General features: G+C 42.2%; 1 protein-coding gene across 2 annotated transcripts in view; it reads right to left on the bottom strand.

The window, feature by feature from the left end:
• Positions 1-15,849, bottom strand: part of LOC118357591 (proline-rich protein 12-like) — a 57,532-nt gene extending 41,683 nt beyond the window's left edge. Inside the window, exon 1 of one of the 2 annotated variants that reach the window (XR_004820337.2) lies at positions 14,971-15,849. Coding sequence is in view for 1 of the 2 variants with exons in the window: in XM_035734860.2 (XP_035590753.1) it covers positions 14,971-15,053 (83 nt within the window). In the remaining variant the exon portion in view is untranslated. The remainder of the gene's footprint in view (positions 1-14,970) is intronic. The other variant, XM_035734860.2, reaches the window with a different exon arrangement.
• Between the last annotated feature and the right edge of the window lie 1,627 nt (positions 15,850-17,476).

Raw genomic sequence — 17,476 nt, 5'->3', positions numbered from 1 at the left:
GCAGAAATACAATTTTTCCATAAGTATTCAGACCCTTTGCTATGAGACTTGAAATTGAGCTCAGGTACATCCTGTTTCCATGTATCATCCTTAATGTTTCTACAACTTGCTAAAAAATAAAAAATAAAGATTTCACCTTCATTTAACTAGGCCAGTAAGTTAAAATCAAATTCTTATTTACAACGACGACCTACCGTGGAACTGTGGGTTAACTGTCTTCAGGGGCAGAACAACATATTTTTGCTTTGTCAGCTCGGGGATTCAATCCAGCAACCTTTTGGTTTCTGGTCCAATGCTCCAACCACTAGGCTACCTTGGATTCCACCGGTGGTAAATTCAATTGATTGGACATGATTTGGAAAGGAAAACACCTTCCTATATAAAAAGGTCCCAAAGTTGACAGTGCATGTCAGAGCAAAAACTAAGGCATGAGGTTGAAGGAATTGTCCGTAGAGCTCCGGGACAGGATTGTGTCGAGGCACAGATCTGGGGAAGGGTACAAAAAAAATGTCTGCCGCATTGAAGGTACCCAAGAACACAGTGGCCTCCATCATTCTTAAATGGAAGAAGTTCTATTCGCCAATGTGCAATCACTGGAAAACAAACTCACTGATCTACAGTCGAGACTATCCTTCCAACGGGACATTAAAAACTGTAATATTTTATGCTTCACAGTCATCGTCACAGAACGGCACGGATAGACGGCTGTTTTTTCTGTGTATCGCCAGGACGGAGTAGCTACGTCTGGTAAGATGCATTTGTCAATAACTGCTGGTGCGCAATGACGAATGTTAAAGAAGTCTTGAGGTATTGCTCGCCTGAGGTAGAATACCTCATGATAAGCTGAACACCACACTATCTCTATAATTCGTAGCCGTCTATATACCACCACAAACAGATGCTGGCACGAAGACGGCACTCAGGGAACTATTAAAGGCCTTAAGCAAACAGGAAGATGCTCATCCAGAAGCAGCGCTCCTAGAGGCTGAGGACTTATATCCGTTTACCTCATTTCTACCACAATATCAAATGTGCAACCAGAAAAAAAAAGAGAAAATGTACTCCACACACAGACAAAGCTCTCGCTCACCCTCTATTTGGCATATCTGACCATAATTCTATCTTCCTGATTCCTGCTTACGAGCCAAAACTAAAGCAGGAAGTACCAGTGACTCGTTCAATATGAAAGTGGTCCGTGCACGCAAGCACACACACATATACACATATTATATATATAAATAATATATATATATAAATAATAAAAATAATATATAAATAAATAATAAATATATAAAATAAATACATACATACATACATACATACATACATACATACATACATACATACATACATACATACACGTGTATGTATGTATACAGTGGGGCAAAAAAAGTATTTAGTCAGCCATCAATTGTGCAAGTTCTCCCACTTAAAAAGATGAGGCCTGTAAATTTCATCATAGGTACACTCCAACTATGACAGACAAAATGAGAAAATAAATCCAGAAAATCACATTGTAGGATTTTTTATGAATTTATTTGCAAATTATGGTGGAAAATAAGTATTTGGTCACCTACAAACAAGCAAGATTTCTGGCTCTCACAGACCTGTAATAACTTCTTTATGAGGCTTCTCGTTACCTGTATTAATGGCACCTGTTTGAACTTGTTATCAGTATGAAAGACACCTGTCCACAACCTCAAACAGTCACACTCCAAACTCCACTATGGCCAAGACCAAAGAGCTGTCAAAGGACACCAGAAACAAAATTGTAGACCTGCACCAGGCTGGGAAGACTGAATATGCAATAGGTAAGCAGCTTGGTTTGAAGAAATCAACTGTGGGAGCAATTATTAGGAAATGGAAGACATAAGACCACTGATAATCTCCCTCGATCTGGGGCTCCACGCAAGATCTCACACCGTGGGGACAAAATCCTAATAAAATACTTATTTTCAACCATAATTTGCAAATAAATTCATAAAAAATCCTACAATGTGATTTTCTGGATTTATTTTTTCTCATTTTGTCTGTCATAGTTGAAGTGTACCTATAATGAAAATTACAGGCCTCTCATCTTTTTAAGTGGGAGAACTTGCACAATTGGTGGCTGACTAAATACTTTGCCACACTGTATATGTATACACACGCGCACACACACACACACACACACACACACGAGGTCGACCAATTATGATTTTTCAACGCCGATACCGATAATTGGAGGACCAAAAAGCCAATACCGATTTTGTTGTTGAAATATTAAAATTAAAATAATAATGACAATTACAACAATACTGAATGAACACTTATTTTAACTTAATATAATACATCAATAAAATTAATTTAGTCTCAAATAAATAATGAAACATGTTCAATTTGGTTGAAATAATGCAAAAACAAAGCGTTGGAGAAGAAAGTAAAAGTATAATATGTGCCATGTAAAAAAGCTAACGTTTAAGTTCCTTGCTCTGAACATGAGAGCATATGAAAGCTGGTTGTTCCTTTTAGCTGTCCGTCTGGAAATAATGTCCGGGTAAATCTCAACCAAAATATCCGGTCGGAGGCTTGAACAAATGGCTCGTCTCTTCTTCGTTTGACCAAGAAACAAAGCCTAGGCAAATGACAAGACTGTTGACATCGTGTGGAAGCTGTAGGTATTGCAACCTCAGCCCCATTTATTGTGGTTCGCCTTTATCAATGGGTTGAAGTGGCGGATGGATATACATTTCCATTTTCAGTTATCAGATTTTCCTGCGCTTTTCGTTGAAACGCACGTTCTGTTATAGTCACAGCCGTGATTTAACCAGTTTTATAAACGTCTGAGTGTTTTCTATCCACACATACAAATCATATGCATATACTATATTCCTGGCATGAGCAGCAGGGCGCTGAAATGTTGCGCGATTTTTAACAGAATGTTCGAAAAACTAGGGGGTAGGAGTAACAGGTTAATGACTTTTTAATTCGCAAGATAAACAAACGTAGGGATGACATGCCAGCAACAAACGCTTACACTACACATTCAAGTATATCAGACCAAATTATGAAAGACAAGAATTGTACTTTAGAATTCCGTAAAGTTAGTGTGAAAGAGGTGAACAAATGAGTGTTGTCTATCAACAATTACAAGCCACCGGGGTCTGACAACTTAGATGGAACATTACTGAGGATAATAGCAGACAATATTGCCACTCCTATTTGCCATATCGTCAATTTAAGCCTCCTAGAAAGTGTGTGCCCTCAGGCCTGGAGGGAAGCTAAAGTCATTCCGCAACCCAAGAATAGTAAAGCCCCCTTCACAGGCTCAAATAGCCAACCAATCAGCCTATTACCACCCCTTAGTAAACTTCTAAATGCGTTTGACCAGGTACAATGCGATTTCACAGTAAACAAATTGACAACAGAATTTCAGCATGCTTATAGGGAAGGACACTCACCAAGCACAGCACTTACACAAATTACATGATTGGCTGAGAGAAATTGATGATAAAATTATTGTAGGGGCTGTCTTGTTAGATTTCAGTGTAGCTGTTGACATTATGGATCATAGTCTGCTGCTGGAAAAATGTATGCGTTATGCCTTTACACCCCATGCTATAATGTGGATAGAGTTACTTGTCTAACAGAACACGGAGGGTGTTCTTTAATGGAAGCCTATCAAATATAATCCAGTCAGAATCAGGAACTCCCCAGGGTAGCTGTCGAGGCCCCTTGCTTCTTTCAATTTTAACTAACGACATGCCACTGACTGAGTAAAAGCTAGAGTTTCTATGTATGTGGATGACTCTATACATGTCATCTACTACAGCAACAAATGACTGCAACACTCAACAAAGAGCTGCAGTAAGTTTCAGAGTGGGTGGCAAGGAATAAGTTAGCCCTCAATATTTTAACCTAAAATAGTTGTATTTGGAACAAAACACTCACTAAACCCTAAACCTAAACTAAATCTTGTTATAAGTAATGTGGAAATTGAGCAAGTTGAGATGACTAAACTGCTTGGAGTAACCCTACATTGTAAACGGTCATGGTCAAAACATATCAATGCAGTAGTAGCTAAGTTGGGAAGAAGTATGTCTATAAAAAAAGCGATGCTCTGCCTTCTTAACCACACGATCAACAAGGCAGGTCCTAAAGGCCCAAGTTTTGTAGCACCTTGACTACTGTTCGGTTGTGTGGTCAGGTGCCACAAAAAAGGACTTAAGACAATTGCAATTGGCTCAGAACAGGGCAGCACGGATGGCCCTTGGATGTATACAGAGCGACAATATTAATAAAATGCATGACAATCTCTCCTGGCTGAAAGTGGGAGGAGAGATTGACTTCATCACTACTTTTATTTATGAGAGGTTTTGACATGTTGAATTCACCGAGCTGTCTGTGTAAACTACTGGCACACAGCTCGGACACCCATGCATACCCCACAAGACATGCCACAAGAGATTTCTTCACAGTCCCCAAGTCCAGAAGAATATGGGAGGCACGCAGTACTACATAGAGCCATGACTACATGGAACTCTATTCCACATCAAGTAACTAACGCAAGCTGTAAAATTGTATTTGAAAATAGATTTAAAAAATACCTTACGGAACAGCGGGGACTGCAACACAAACATTGGCACACACACATGGATTTCGTCATGTAGATATGTGGTAGTGGTGGAGTAGGGGCCTGAGGGCACACAGTGTTGTGAAATCTGTGAATGTATTGTAATGTTTTAAAGTTTTATAAACTGCTTTAATTCTGCTGGACTCCAGGAAGAGTAGCTAATAGGGATCCATAATCATCCATTGGATCCATTGACTCCCGCAAAGGCGGAGGTGTTGGTAACATTTACGATAGCAAATTTCAATTTACAAAAAAAAAAAAAAAAAAAAAAAAAAAAGACTAGCTACTGTTTACAGGCCTCCTATGCCATATACAGCGTTCCTCATTGAGTTCCCTGAATTCCTATCGGACCTTGTAGTCATAGCAGATAATATTCCAATTTTTGGTGACTTTAATATTCACATGGAAAAGTCCACAAACCCACTCCAAAAGGCTTTCGGATCAGTCATCGACTCAGTGGGTTTTGTCCAACATGTCTCTGGACATACTCACTGTCACAGTCACTCTGGACCTAATTTTGTCCCATGGAATAAATGTTGTGGATCTTAATGTTTTCCCTCATAATCCTGGACTATCGGACCACCATTTTATTACGTTTGCAATTGCAACAAATAATCTGCTCAGACCCCAACCAAGGAGCATCAAAAGTCGTGCTATAAATCCTCAGACAACACAAAGATTCCTTGATGCCCTTCCAGACTCCCTCTGCCTACCCAAGGACGTCAGAGGACAAAAATCAGTTAACCACGTAAATGAGGAACTCAATTTAACCTTTAACCGCAATACCATAGATGCAGTTGCAACCCTAAAAACATTTCTCATAAGAAACTAACTCCCTGGTATACAGAAAATACCCGAGCTCTGAAGCAAGCTTCCAGAAAATTGGAACGGAAATGGTGCCACACCAAACTGGAAGTCTTCCGACTAGCTTGGAAAGACAGTACAGTGCAGTATCGAAGATCATCCTATTTCATGGTTTTACTGCTAACCTACAAAGCATTACATGGACTTGCTCCTACCCATCTCCCTGATTTGGTCCTCCGTACATACCTACACGTGCACTACGGTCACAAGACGCAGGCCTCCTAATTGTTCCTGGAATTTCTAAGCAAACAGCTGGAGGCAGGGCTTTCTCCTATAAGAGCTCCATTTTTATGGAATGGTCTGCCTACCCATGTGAGAGACGCAAACTCGGTCTCAACCTTTAAGTCTTTACTGAAGGCTCAGCTCTTCAGTGGGTCATATGATTGAGTGTAGTCTGGCCCAGGAGTGTGAAGGTGAACGGAAAGTTTCTGGAGCAACGAACCGCCCTTGCTGTCTCTGCCTGGCCGGTTCCCCTCTTTCCACTAGGATTCTCTGCCTCTAACCCTATTACAGGGGCTGAGTCACTGGCTTACTGGTGCTCTTCCATGCCGTCCCTAGGAGGGGTGCGTCACTTGAGTGGGTTGAGTCACCGACGTGATCTTCCTGTCTGGGTTGGCGCCCCCCCCCTTGGGTTGTGCCGTGGCGGAGATCTTTGTGGGCTATACTCGGCCTCGTCTCAGGATGGCAAGTTGGTGGTTGAAGATATCCCTCTAGCGGTGTGGGGGCTGTGCTTTGGCAAAGTGATTGGGGTTATATCCTTCCTGTTTGGCCCTGTCCGGGGGCATCATCGGATGGGGCCAGTGTCTCCTGACCCCTCCTGTCTCAGCCTCCAGTATTTATGCTGCAGTAGTTTATGTGTCGGGGGGCTAGGGTCAGTTTGTTATATCTGGAGTACTTCTCCTGTCTTATCCGGTGTCCTGTGTGAATTTAAGTATGCTCTCACTTTCTCTCGGGGGACCTGAGCCCTAGGACCATGTCTCAGGACTACCTGGCATGATGACTACTTGCAGTTCCCAGTCCACCTGGCCGTGCTGCTGCTCCAGTTTCAAATATTCTGCCGGCGGCTATGGAATCCTGACCTGTTCACCGGACGTACTACCTGTCCCAGACCTGCTGTTTTCAACTCTCTAGAGACGGCAGGAGTGATAGAGATACTCTTAATGATCGGCTATGAAAAGCCAACTGACATTTACTCCTGAGGTGCTGACTTGCTGCACCCTCGACAACTACTGTGATTATTATTATTTGACCATGCTGGTCATTTATGAACATTTGAATATTTTGGCCATATTCTGTTATAATCCCCACCCGGCACAGCCAGAAGAGGACTGGCCACCCCTCATAGCCTGGTTCCTCTAGGTTTCTTTCTAGGTTTGGGCCTTTCTAGGGAGTTTTTCCTAGCCATCGTGCTTCTACACCTGCATTGCTTGCTGTTTAGGGTTTTAGGCTGGGTTTCTGTACAGCACTTTGAGATATCAGCTGATGTACGAAGGGCTATATAAATACATTTGACTCCCTGATGAATAAAGATGATGAGCGATCTGCAAATGCAACCTTCGGGCATCACGGCTCGGTAAGAAATTATATATATATATACACACACACACAGTTGAAGTCGGAAATTTGCATCCACCTTTGCCAAATACATTTAAACTCAGTTTTTCACAATTCCAGACATTTAATCCTAGTAAAAATGCCCTGTTTTAGGTCAGTTAAGATCACCACTTCACTTTAAGAATGTGAAATGTCAGAATAATAGTAAAGAGTTATTTCAGCTTTTATTTCTTTCAAATTCCCAGTGGGTCAGAAGTTTACATACACTCAATTAGTATTTGGTAGCATTGCCTTTCTGGAACTCCCCCTTCAACAGGCAGAGTCAACAAACAATACGTGGCAGGTTTTCGGTTCACCCTGACATTTCCATTCCTCTTCTGACAACAGAACGTGACCAAATGTTCACCAGGCACAGCAAGGGACGCCCGGACCGTTATGCTATTCCAAGCATGTGTAACCGAAGAGAGATACCACGAGTGGGCACAGAATACACAGCCTTCCTGCTGTGGGCGTCTATTTCAGCACCGTTTCACGCTGCTCTGAGACAAGCCTGCAGGAACAAAAAAGTTAAAATATTCCATTTGTGTTGACTGAATATAAGCAAGTAATGTCTGCTGAATAATCAAGTTAGATTTCTCCAGAAATATATAATTCTAAATAACAAACAGTCTTTATTTACAAATTAGTGAGAATGTCTCACCCCATGTTCAAGAATTGCCTTTTTCCTCACTCACTCTAGGTTAAATGAAAACAAAATCTCCAAAATGTTGTTACATTTTAAAGAAAGCGATTAAATATTCATTTAGAATTATATAAAAAGCCCCTCCGATATTCAGTTATTCTCACAGATCCTAATGAAAAATGCCCCTTAGACTCCTCCAATCCTCTAAATGTAATTGTTGGCGGAGAGTCAAATCATTGAAAAATATATATTTTTTGATATACTGTTAAAAATGGTGTAGGTCATTTATTTATAGAGCATATTGAAGTTAGAAGCAAAAGCCTACAACTATTTTACCACTGCCGGATATCACGTTGTACAGCCCCATATTTTCCATTCCATCCTAACAGAAACCCAGAGGGTTAAGTTTTTCATGGAATAAAAACTTAAATTATATCTAATTAATTAAGTACCAGTCTAAAGTCTGGACACACCTACTCATTCCTGGATGTTTCTTTATTTTTACTATTTTCTACATTGTAGAATAATAGTGACAACATCACAACTATGAAATAACACATATGGAATCAGTTAAGAACAAATTCCTATTTACAAGGACAGCCTACTCCTTCCTCCCCAACAGGAAACCCTGGTCTCCCGCGTGCCCCGCATTCTGTAGTACAGACATGGGGTCTGCTCTCCCTAACGTAAGGAATTAGGTACTTTCCCATGTTTACTACAGTACGTATTGTAGACTGCACAGTAGCCTAATAAACAATTAAACACATTTCGTTAATAAAATGTTACAATTGTAAAATAATCAGTTGGTCACCGGTTAAACTGATTCTACATTGAATTTAGTCTTTGAGATGCTCAAACAAATGTGTTTATCTGTAGTTGTTCTTCAACAAAAACACAACAGGCATATACATATGCGGTCCCAATGTCTAAATAGTGAAGGTAGGGATAGTTTAAAATGCAGCCCATGCTTGGTGAATAGCACTTGGTTGGCACCTTCGATGCCGATAACGGGATAGGCAGACGTGATGTAGACAGATACTTCCGGCGCCGACAGAGATGGCCGCCTCGCGTTCCTAGGAAACTATGCAGTTTTGTTTTTTTTACGTGTTATTTCTTACATTAGTACCCCAGGTCATCTTAGGTTTCATTACATACAGTCGAGAAGAACTACTGAATATAAGAGCAGCGTCAACTCACCATCAGTACGACCAAGAATATGACTTTCGCGAAGCGGATCCTGTGTTCTGCCTTTCACCCAGGACAACGGAATGGATCCCAGCCGGCGACCCAAAAAAACGACTTCGTAAAAGAGGGAAACGTAGCGGTCTTCTGGTCAGACTCCGGAGACGGGCTCATCGTGCACCACTCCCCAGTATACTTCTCGCCAATGTCCAGTCTCTTGACAACAAGGTTGATGAAATCCGAGCAAGGGTAGCATTCCAGAGGGACATCAGAGACTAACGTTCTTTGCTTCACGGAAACATGGCTCACTGGAGAGACGCTATCGGAGTCGGTGCAGCCAGCTGGTTTCTCCACGCATCGCGCCGACAGAAACAAACATATTTCTGGTAAGAAGAGGGGCTGGGGCGTATGCCTTATGGCTAACGAGACGTGGTGTGGTCACAAAAGCATACAGGAACTCAAGTCCTTCTGTTCACCTGATTTAGAATTCCTCACAATCAAATGTCGACCGCATTATCTACCAAAGGAATTCTCTTCGATTATAATCACAGCCGTATATATTCCCCCCCGAGCAGACACACCGATGGCTCTGAACTAACTTTATTTGACTCTTTGCAAACTGGAATCCATATATCCTGATGCTGCATTCATTGTCGCTGGGGATTTTAACAAGGATAATCTGAAAACAAGACTCCCTAAATTGTATCAGCATATCGATTGCGCAACCAGGGCTGGCAAAACTTTGGATCACTGCTATTCTAACTTCCGCGACGCATATAAGGCCCTGCCCCACCCTCCTTTCGGGAAAAGCTGACCAAGACTCCATTTTGTTGATCCCTGCCTACAGACAGAAACTAAAACAAGAATCTCCCACGCTGAGGTCTGTTCAACGCTGGTCCGACCAATCTGATTCCACACTCCAAGACTGCTTCCATCACGTGGACTGGGATATGTTTCGTATTGCGTCAGACAACAACATTGACGAATACGCTGATTCGGTATGAGAGTTCATTAGAACGTGCGTTGAAGATGTTGTTCCCATAGCAACGATTAAAACATTCCCAAACCAGAAACCGTGGATTGATGGCAGCATTCGTATGGAACTGAAAGCGTGAACCACTGCGTTTAAGCAGGGCAAGGTGACTGGAAATAATACCGAATATAAACAGTGTAGCAATTCCCTCCGCAAGGCAATCAAACAAGCTAAGCGTCAGTTTAGAGACAAAGTAGAATCTCAATTCAACGGCAGACACAAGAGGTATGTGGCAGGGTCCTACAGTCAATCACGGATTACAAAATGAAAACCAGCCCCATCACAGACCAGGATGTCTTGCTCCAAGGTAGACAAAATAACTTTTTTGCCCGCTTTGAGGACAATACAGTGCCACCGACACGGCCTGCAACCAAAACATGCGGCCTCTCCTTCACTGCAGCCGAGGTGAGTAAAACATTTAAACGTGTTAACCCTCGCAAGGCTGCAGGCCCAGACGGCATCCCCAGCCGCGCCCTCAGAGCATGTGCAGACCAGCTGGCTGGTGTGTTTACGGACATATTCAATCAATCCCTATACCAGTCTGCTGTTCCCACATGCTTCAAGAGGGCCACCATTGTCCCTGTTCCCAAGAAAGCTAAGGTAACTGAGCTAAACGACTACCGCCCCGTAGCACTCACTTCCGTCATCATTAAAGTGCTTTGAGAGACTAGTCAAGGACCATATCACCTCCACCCTACCTGACACCCTAGACCCACTCCAATTTGCTTATCGCCCAAATAGGTTCACAGACGATGCAATCTCAACCACACTGCCCTAACCCATCTGGACAAGAGGAATACCTATGTGAGAATGCTGTTCATCGACTACAGCTCGGCATTTAACACCATAGTACCCTCCAAGCTCGTCATCACCCTGGGTCTCGACCCCGCCCTGACTAACTGGGTACTGGACTTCCTGACGGGCCGCCCCCAGGTGGTGAGGGTAGGCAACAACGTCTCCACCCCGCTGATCCTCAACACTGGGGCCCCACAAGGGTGCGTTCTGAGCCCTCTCCTGTACCCCCTGTTCACCCACGACTGTGTGGCCACGCACGCCTCCAACTCAATCATCAAGTTTGCAGTGGTAGGCTTGATTACCAACAACAGTGGTGAGGGCCTTCGGAGTGTGGTGTCAGGAAAATAACCTCACACTCAACAAAACTAAGGAGATGATTGTGGACTTCAGGAAACAGCAGAGGGAAAACCCCCTTATCCACATCGATGGAACAGTAGTGGAGAGGGTAGCAAGTTAAGTTCCTCGGCATACACATCACAGACAAACTGAATTGGTCCACCCACACAGACAGCATTGTGACGAAGGGGCAGCAACGCCTCTTCAACCTCAGGAGGCTGAAGAAATTCGGCTCGTCACCAAAAGCACTCAAACTTCTACAGACGCACAATCTAGAGCATACTGGCGGGCTGTATCACCGCCTGGTACGGCAACTGCTCCGCCCACAACCGTAAGGCTCTCCAGAGGGTAGTGAGGTCTGCACAACGCATCACCGGGGGCAAACTACCTGCCCTCCAGGACACCTACACCACCCGATGTTACAGGAAGGCCATAAAGATCATCAAGGACAACAACCACCCGAGCCACTGCCTATTCACGCCGCTATCATCCAGAAGGCGAGGTCAGTACAGGTGCATCAAAGCTGGGACCGAGAGACTGAAAAACAGCTTCTATCTCAAGGCCATCAGATTGTTAAACAGCCACCACTAACATTGAGTGGCTGCTGCCAACACACTGACTCAACTCCAGCCACTTTAATAATGGGAATTGATGGGAAATGTAAAATATATCACTAGCCACTTTAAACAATGCTACCTAATATAATGTTTACATACCCTACATTATTCATCTCATACGTGTATACTGTACTCTATATCATCTACTGCATCTTTATGTAATACATGTATCACTAGCCACTTTAACTACGCCACTTTGTTTACATACTCATCTCATATGTATATACTGTAAACATGCATCTTGCTTATGCCGCTCTGTACCATCACTCATTCATATATCTTTATGTACATATTCTTTATCCCCTTAAGACAGGAGTTTCGGAATTGTTAGTTAGATTACTTGTTGGTTATTACTGCATTGTCGGAACTTGAAGCACAAGCATTTCACTACACTCGCATTAACATCTGCTAACCATGTGTATGTGACAAATAAAATTTGATTTGATCAGCAGAGAAAGTACACACGTTTTGATTGGTTTACATTTTATTACTCAGCTGCATTTGCCTGTCCAGCCAGCGAAAATAAAAGTATTTTGAAAAGAACTACAAGAATTGACATTGCCAAAAAACACAAATGTGTTCAGAAGGAATAAATATAAACAATATGTAAAAAACAGCTTCTCGAGACAGATTGATCATCTCAAAAACTTAAGCAGATAGCGAGCTGAAGGGTTGGGCGGTATCCAGATTTTCATAGTCATACCATCCTGCTATCATCCAGGGATTTATAGTATTACCAGCGTAGTACACAAGAGGGTGCAAAAAATAAATAAATCAGACCCCCATTGTGTGTCTATTACCAGAATGCTAACAAAATCTGCACAAGTAATAGCAAATATCAATGGAAGCTGCTACCTAAATATGCTAATGAGCACAAACAAAAATAAACTAATTGCAAAGACAGGCAATCCAGCTCAAAGTTATACATATGTAGGTAGGAGCTACCGAATGTCATTGTTGGCGAGTTTGGATATTGACAAGCGAATGTGAATGAGAGACATTGTTGACACAAGCTTGTCTGAAGGAAAAACTGTACTGGCGCTAAAGCAGCATGTGTAGAGACAGGAGTCGCTAGGGTAACGGGCCTGCCTGCTGGCCAAGAACAGAGGAGAAAAATGCAAGGAAATCAAGCAGCGGCTGCTGTTCAGATGTCAAAGCACTTTGGATGAGTTCTCAAACACAGCAAGAAGCAAACACTATATGATGCCCCGTCACCTTATTAATTCAGGCCCTTGCTTAGATATCTGAGGGGTCGCGTCAACACAGAACTCTACATTTTTCCACGCAATAAATAATTATAACATGCATTAGAAATATCATGATGCATTTTGTAAACGGAGATCGACAATTCTTCTTGTAATTTCTTGCTTCAGTTGTAATTCTCGACTCGGCTAAGAATTCACAAAAGGCCATTCTATCAGCAGACAGCGCTCTGACTGATGTGTAGCTACTTTTCTTGGTGTAGCCAGCCTACTTTTCATGATGTCCATGCAAAAATGATGTCCATGCATAGTTTTTGCAAAAATTAATTTTTTCATTGTAAGCCAATTTACTGGTTGCCATCTGATGAGAATTACATTTTCTGCCTAATGTGTTGCACTAATGTATTTTCTGTGAAGTAAAACTGTAGTGCACGTCCCCGATCATTATATTTAAGCAACAAAAAAAACTCTTGCCTTTCAATATAAAACTCGACCACTGTCAATACACAGCTGGACTCCGGCTTTCTCTCGTTGCATTATTACCAAATAAACACGTTACTGGCTCTGTGGAACTACGGTAAGCTTCATAGTGTAACGACCCTGGGTTTATAACCGCGGATATTAACTCTGCAGCTGAGCATGCTTTTGCAGCACGGTCGATAGCGTGCTGGACTTCGGGCTAGAAGGTCGAGGGTTCGAGGCCTGCTCCCTGCTGTTTCATTACATTGGTGTCAGAAGGGATCGAACCTTGCATCCACGACAGTGCGTGTGCTTGGCCGGTGAGCGCGTTCCTGTAAGACGTAGAGTCGCAAGCTAGCGCGAGGACGCGCTCTTTGAAAGGAGGGAGTAGTGTATGACCCTGGGTTTATAAGCGCGGATATCGACTCGGCCGCTTGAGCATGCTTTTGCGGCATGGTCGATAGGGCACTGGACTTCGGGCTAGTTCAAGACCTGCTCCCTGCCCGTTTCATTACAATACTGTAAAATAATGTGACACGAAGAACTCAATCTGCTTTATCTCCTAACGTAATGCACAAGTTGGCGGCAGGTATTTACTTAAAAAGTAACTACAAATGTTGAAATGTATTTTAAACCTTCAATTAAATAGTTAACGGTATTGACAGTATTGAAAAAAAAATGTCATGTCCATTTCTAAATAATCCAGTATGTGGTATATAGGGTGTACCGCCCAAGCCTACTAAATAGCCATGATCCGACCATGTACCATGCTAGCTTTTGTCATTAGCTAGGTAGCCTACTAGCTAGCAAACCAAATCATATCATGGTAGATATAGTATGATGGCAATATGTTGAAAACACTGATAAGATCAATCAAAATAAAGACTTAGCAACCTAATGTATTTGATCTGCTATCAAGACTGGGTGGAATGCATTTGAACTTAACTATGCACAACAACCTAGAGTTGTGCTGTTATTTTAGGAGCCAATGTGTTGACTATCAACCATTACCGTTCTTCACAGCACCAGAGCAACATTTGACGACTGCCACCTCGCGCTAAATCACTGCAAGCAAACAATTTACATTGTAACAACTTTGCTACATCACAGGCGGAAGCATCTCAGTTAATATGTGAAACTAACGTATCAAGCTATGTCACAGAAGGAAAAACTAGAAAGATACAAACCGGGCATTGTAATGGCAGTTTCTTGCAAATGCAATAGTCTCGTGTGCATTTACCTATGAATAAGATATGGGCTGTTTTCACAGTCAATGTGTCAAACTATTCTAAAAGGATATACTACTATAATTATTCTAATGGTCCAGACATGTACTCCAACCCACCCCCCTCTTTAATCTCGTTCCATCCCCCTCGGTCTACCTAAAACCATGCTTTTAGTCTGTCAATCGCATTCTATACATGTTCAAGAGCCCTACAAGCTACTCCACCACCCCCACACGGATTGCTCCAATCCATTTATAATACTGGTAACAACGCGATGCTGCCTGTAGGCAGGTTACAGATCGATGTCAATGTACCAAATGAACGACCAATCGATTACATACACGCAAAAACAGAATGCAATATATTAGCTAGTGTGCAAACATTTGCAGGACTGGATCAATTGCTTACCTTGCTTTCGCTGATCTCTCATAACTCCATCCGGCTCCTGCGCCCAAATCACCGAACCCTGTTCCCGGGTAATTTCTATCCATTTTTCATTTATGAGAAATGTGTTACAAGGACGAAAACTCTAAGTATTAGGAATTTTCACAGACTTGGGGTATCAGTCTTCCCCGTGATCGATTTTAGACTATTTTCCCCGTTTCATTAGAAAATCATCGGGATTGGAAAACAGTATATTGAAAGAGAAATGGAGGGGAGGAGAAAACTGGACAAAAAGGGGGGGTCAGGGGATGTACTCCAACCACCTCCAAAAATCAGTCTCTCCTTTCCTACACTTTCCTCTAAATATAATTTCCACAACTGCCAAATTGCAACGACGCTATACACGATCATGATAAATTATCGATAAATTGCAGAGAAACATTCATGCCGTATACCATTCCCTTTATTGCTGGTGCAAATGCATTGATCCGCGACTGAAAAGATTAACATCGATATCTCACGACTGTTCCAAATAGGATCAAACGATAAATGATCATAGAACAGTAATCGTGATTGATTTAGCATGCAAAATGCCTTCCCATCCTGAAATCGTTGTGGGCTAGCAGATGCTACTAGTTAATAGCTAGCTAGCCCTGTCGACGCATCAAAATAAAACTGGGTTGCTATCTATATAGCCTTCTACCATTCCTTCTCCTTTTTTACATTACAAAATAATGACTACGACGACATCGCGACATCTGGAAACCATCATCTAAATTCCAAAAATCGATGAAGACGGAAAGTAGGCCTCGTTTTCTATATTTTTAGTCTTTTTCCTCGGAAGACGCCATTTTTGAAGGCGGCTGGCTCTCAATCCTTTCTCCCTCCCCTCACCCACCCACGTCGCTCAAACACAGGCGCACTGGGTCTGTTGTGTCCACCATCCACCGGTTCTCACGGCTCGCCACTAGTTACCACAGTGGCAAAGTCAACACCCCCGCACATTTCCTCTTCTTCAAATCCTAACCTCAACCACACTGCTAACCTTATGCCAAACCTTCAATTCAGACCAAAAAGCACGTTTTTGTTTTCATGATTTTTTTACGATAAATCCCATTTCGACTTTGTAGCTGTAGGAACTAGTGGAAACTGTTCTCGTGAGAAGGGGAGGGGCTATACCAGTAGGGGCTGGATCCTCTGATGTTACATCCAGTATGGGCATCCAGCTCAGAGTTACAACTTCTTGCAAAGCATCCGGATGAGTTTTACATACAGCACAGAGTTACATGCAGCAGGATGTAACTAGGAACTGAGATACCTACTGCAGCCCTCATCCTCCACCCCGTTCTGCCAGTCACGTTCTGTTAAAGGTCCCCAAAGCACACACATCTCTGGGTCGCTCCTCTTTTCAGTTCGCTGCAGCTAGCGACTGGAACGAGCAGCAACAAACACTCAAACTGGACAGTTTTATCTCAATCTCTTCATTCAAAGACTCAATCATGGACACTAACTGACAGTTGTGGCTGCTTTGTGTGATGTATTGTTCTCTCTACCTTCTTGCCCTTTGTGCTGTTGTCTGCACAATAATGTTTGTATCATGTTTTGTGCTGCTACAATGCTATGTTGTTGTCTTAGGTCTCTATGTAGTGTTGTGGTGTCTCTCTTGTCGTGATGTGTGTTTCGTCCTATATTTTTATTTTTAATCCCAGCCCCGTCCCCGCAGGAAGCATTTTGCCTTTTGTTGAGCCGTCATTGTAAAATACGATTTTGCTCTTAACTGACCTGCTTAGTTAAATAAAGGTAAAAAAAAATAAAAACATAAAACAAAACCGCATGTAACACTTCAAAATAAGAATCCCCCTACATGTCATGCTAAAATAAAAAATAACAGTCCAACTTCTCATGCCAAAATAAATCCTGCGATTTCGATTTCAAGAGTCCCTCGATTTGTCATGCCAAAATAAATCGTTACGTTTCCAATTTCAAAATTAAAGTCCCTCTATTTGGCATGCCAAAATAAGTCGTGCTGTTTCTAATTTCAAAATTAAAGTCCCTCGATTTGTCACGCTAAAATAAATCCTGAAACTCCCATTTCAAACAAAGTCTCGCAATTTGTCATTCCAATATAAAAGTTCTGCGATTTCCAATTTAAAAATAAGAGTAAAATCAAATTTTATTTGTCACGTGTTCGGAATACAACAGGTATTACAGCGAAATGCTTACTTATAAGCCCTTAACCAACAATGCAGTTAAGAAAAATACCTACAAAAATAAATAAAAGTAAGAAATAATTAAAGAGCAGCAGTAAAATAACAATAGTGAGACTATATCCTGGGGGTACCCGTACAGAGTCAATGTGCGGGGGCAACGGTGTCAAGGTAATATGTACATGTAGGTAGAGTTATTAAAGTGACTATGCATTGTTAATAACAGAGAGTAGCAGGAGCGTAAAGGGGAGGGGGCAATGCAAATAGTCTGGGTAGCCATTTGATTAGATGTTCAGGAGTCTTGTGGCTTGGGAGTAGAAGCT

The sequence above is a fragment of the Oncorhynchus keta genome, chromosome 24 (assembly GCF_023373465.1).
Source record: "Oncorhynchus keta strain PuntledgeMale-10-30-2019 chromosome 24, Oket_V2, whole genome shotgun sequence".
Lineage (NCBI taxonomy): Eukaryota > Metazoa > Chordata > Actinopteri > Salmoniformes > Salmonidae > Oncorhynchus > Oncorhynchus keta.
The sequence above is the reverse complement of the archived record's forward strand: the minus strand, read 5'-3'. Positions and strand labels throughout refer to the sequence as shown.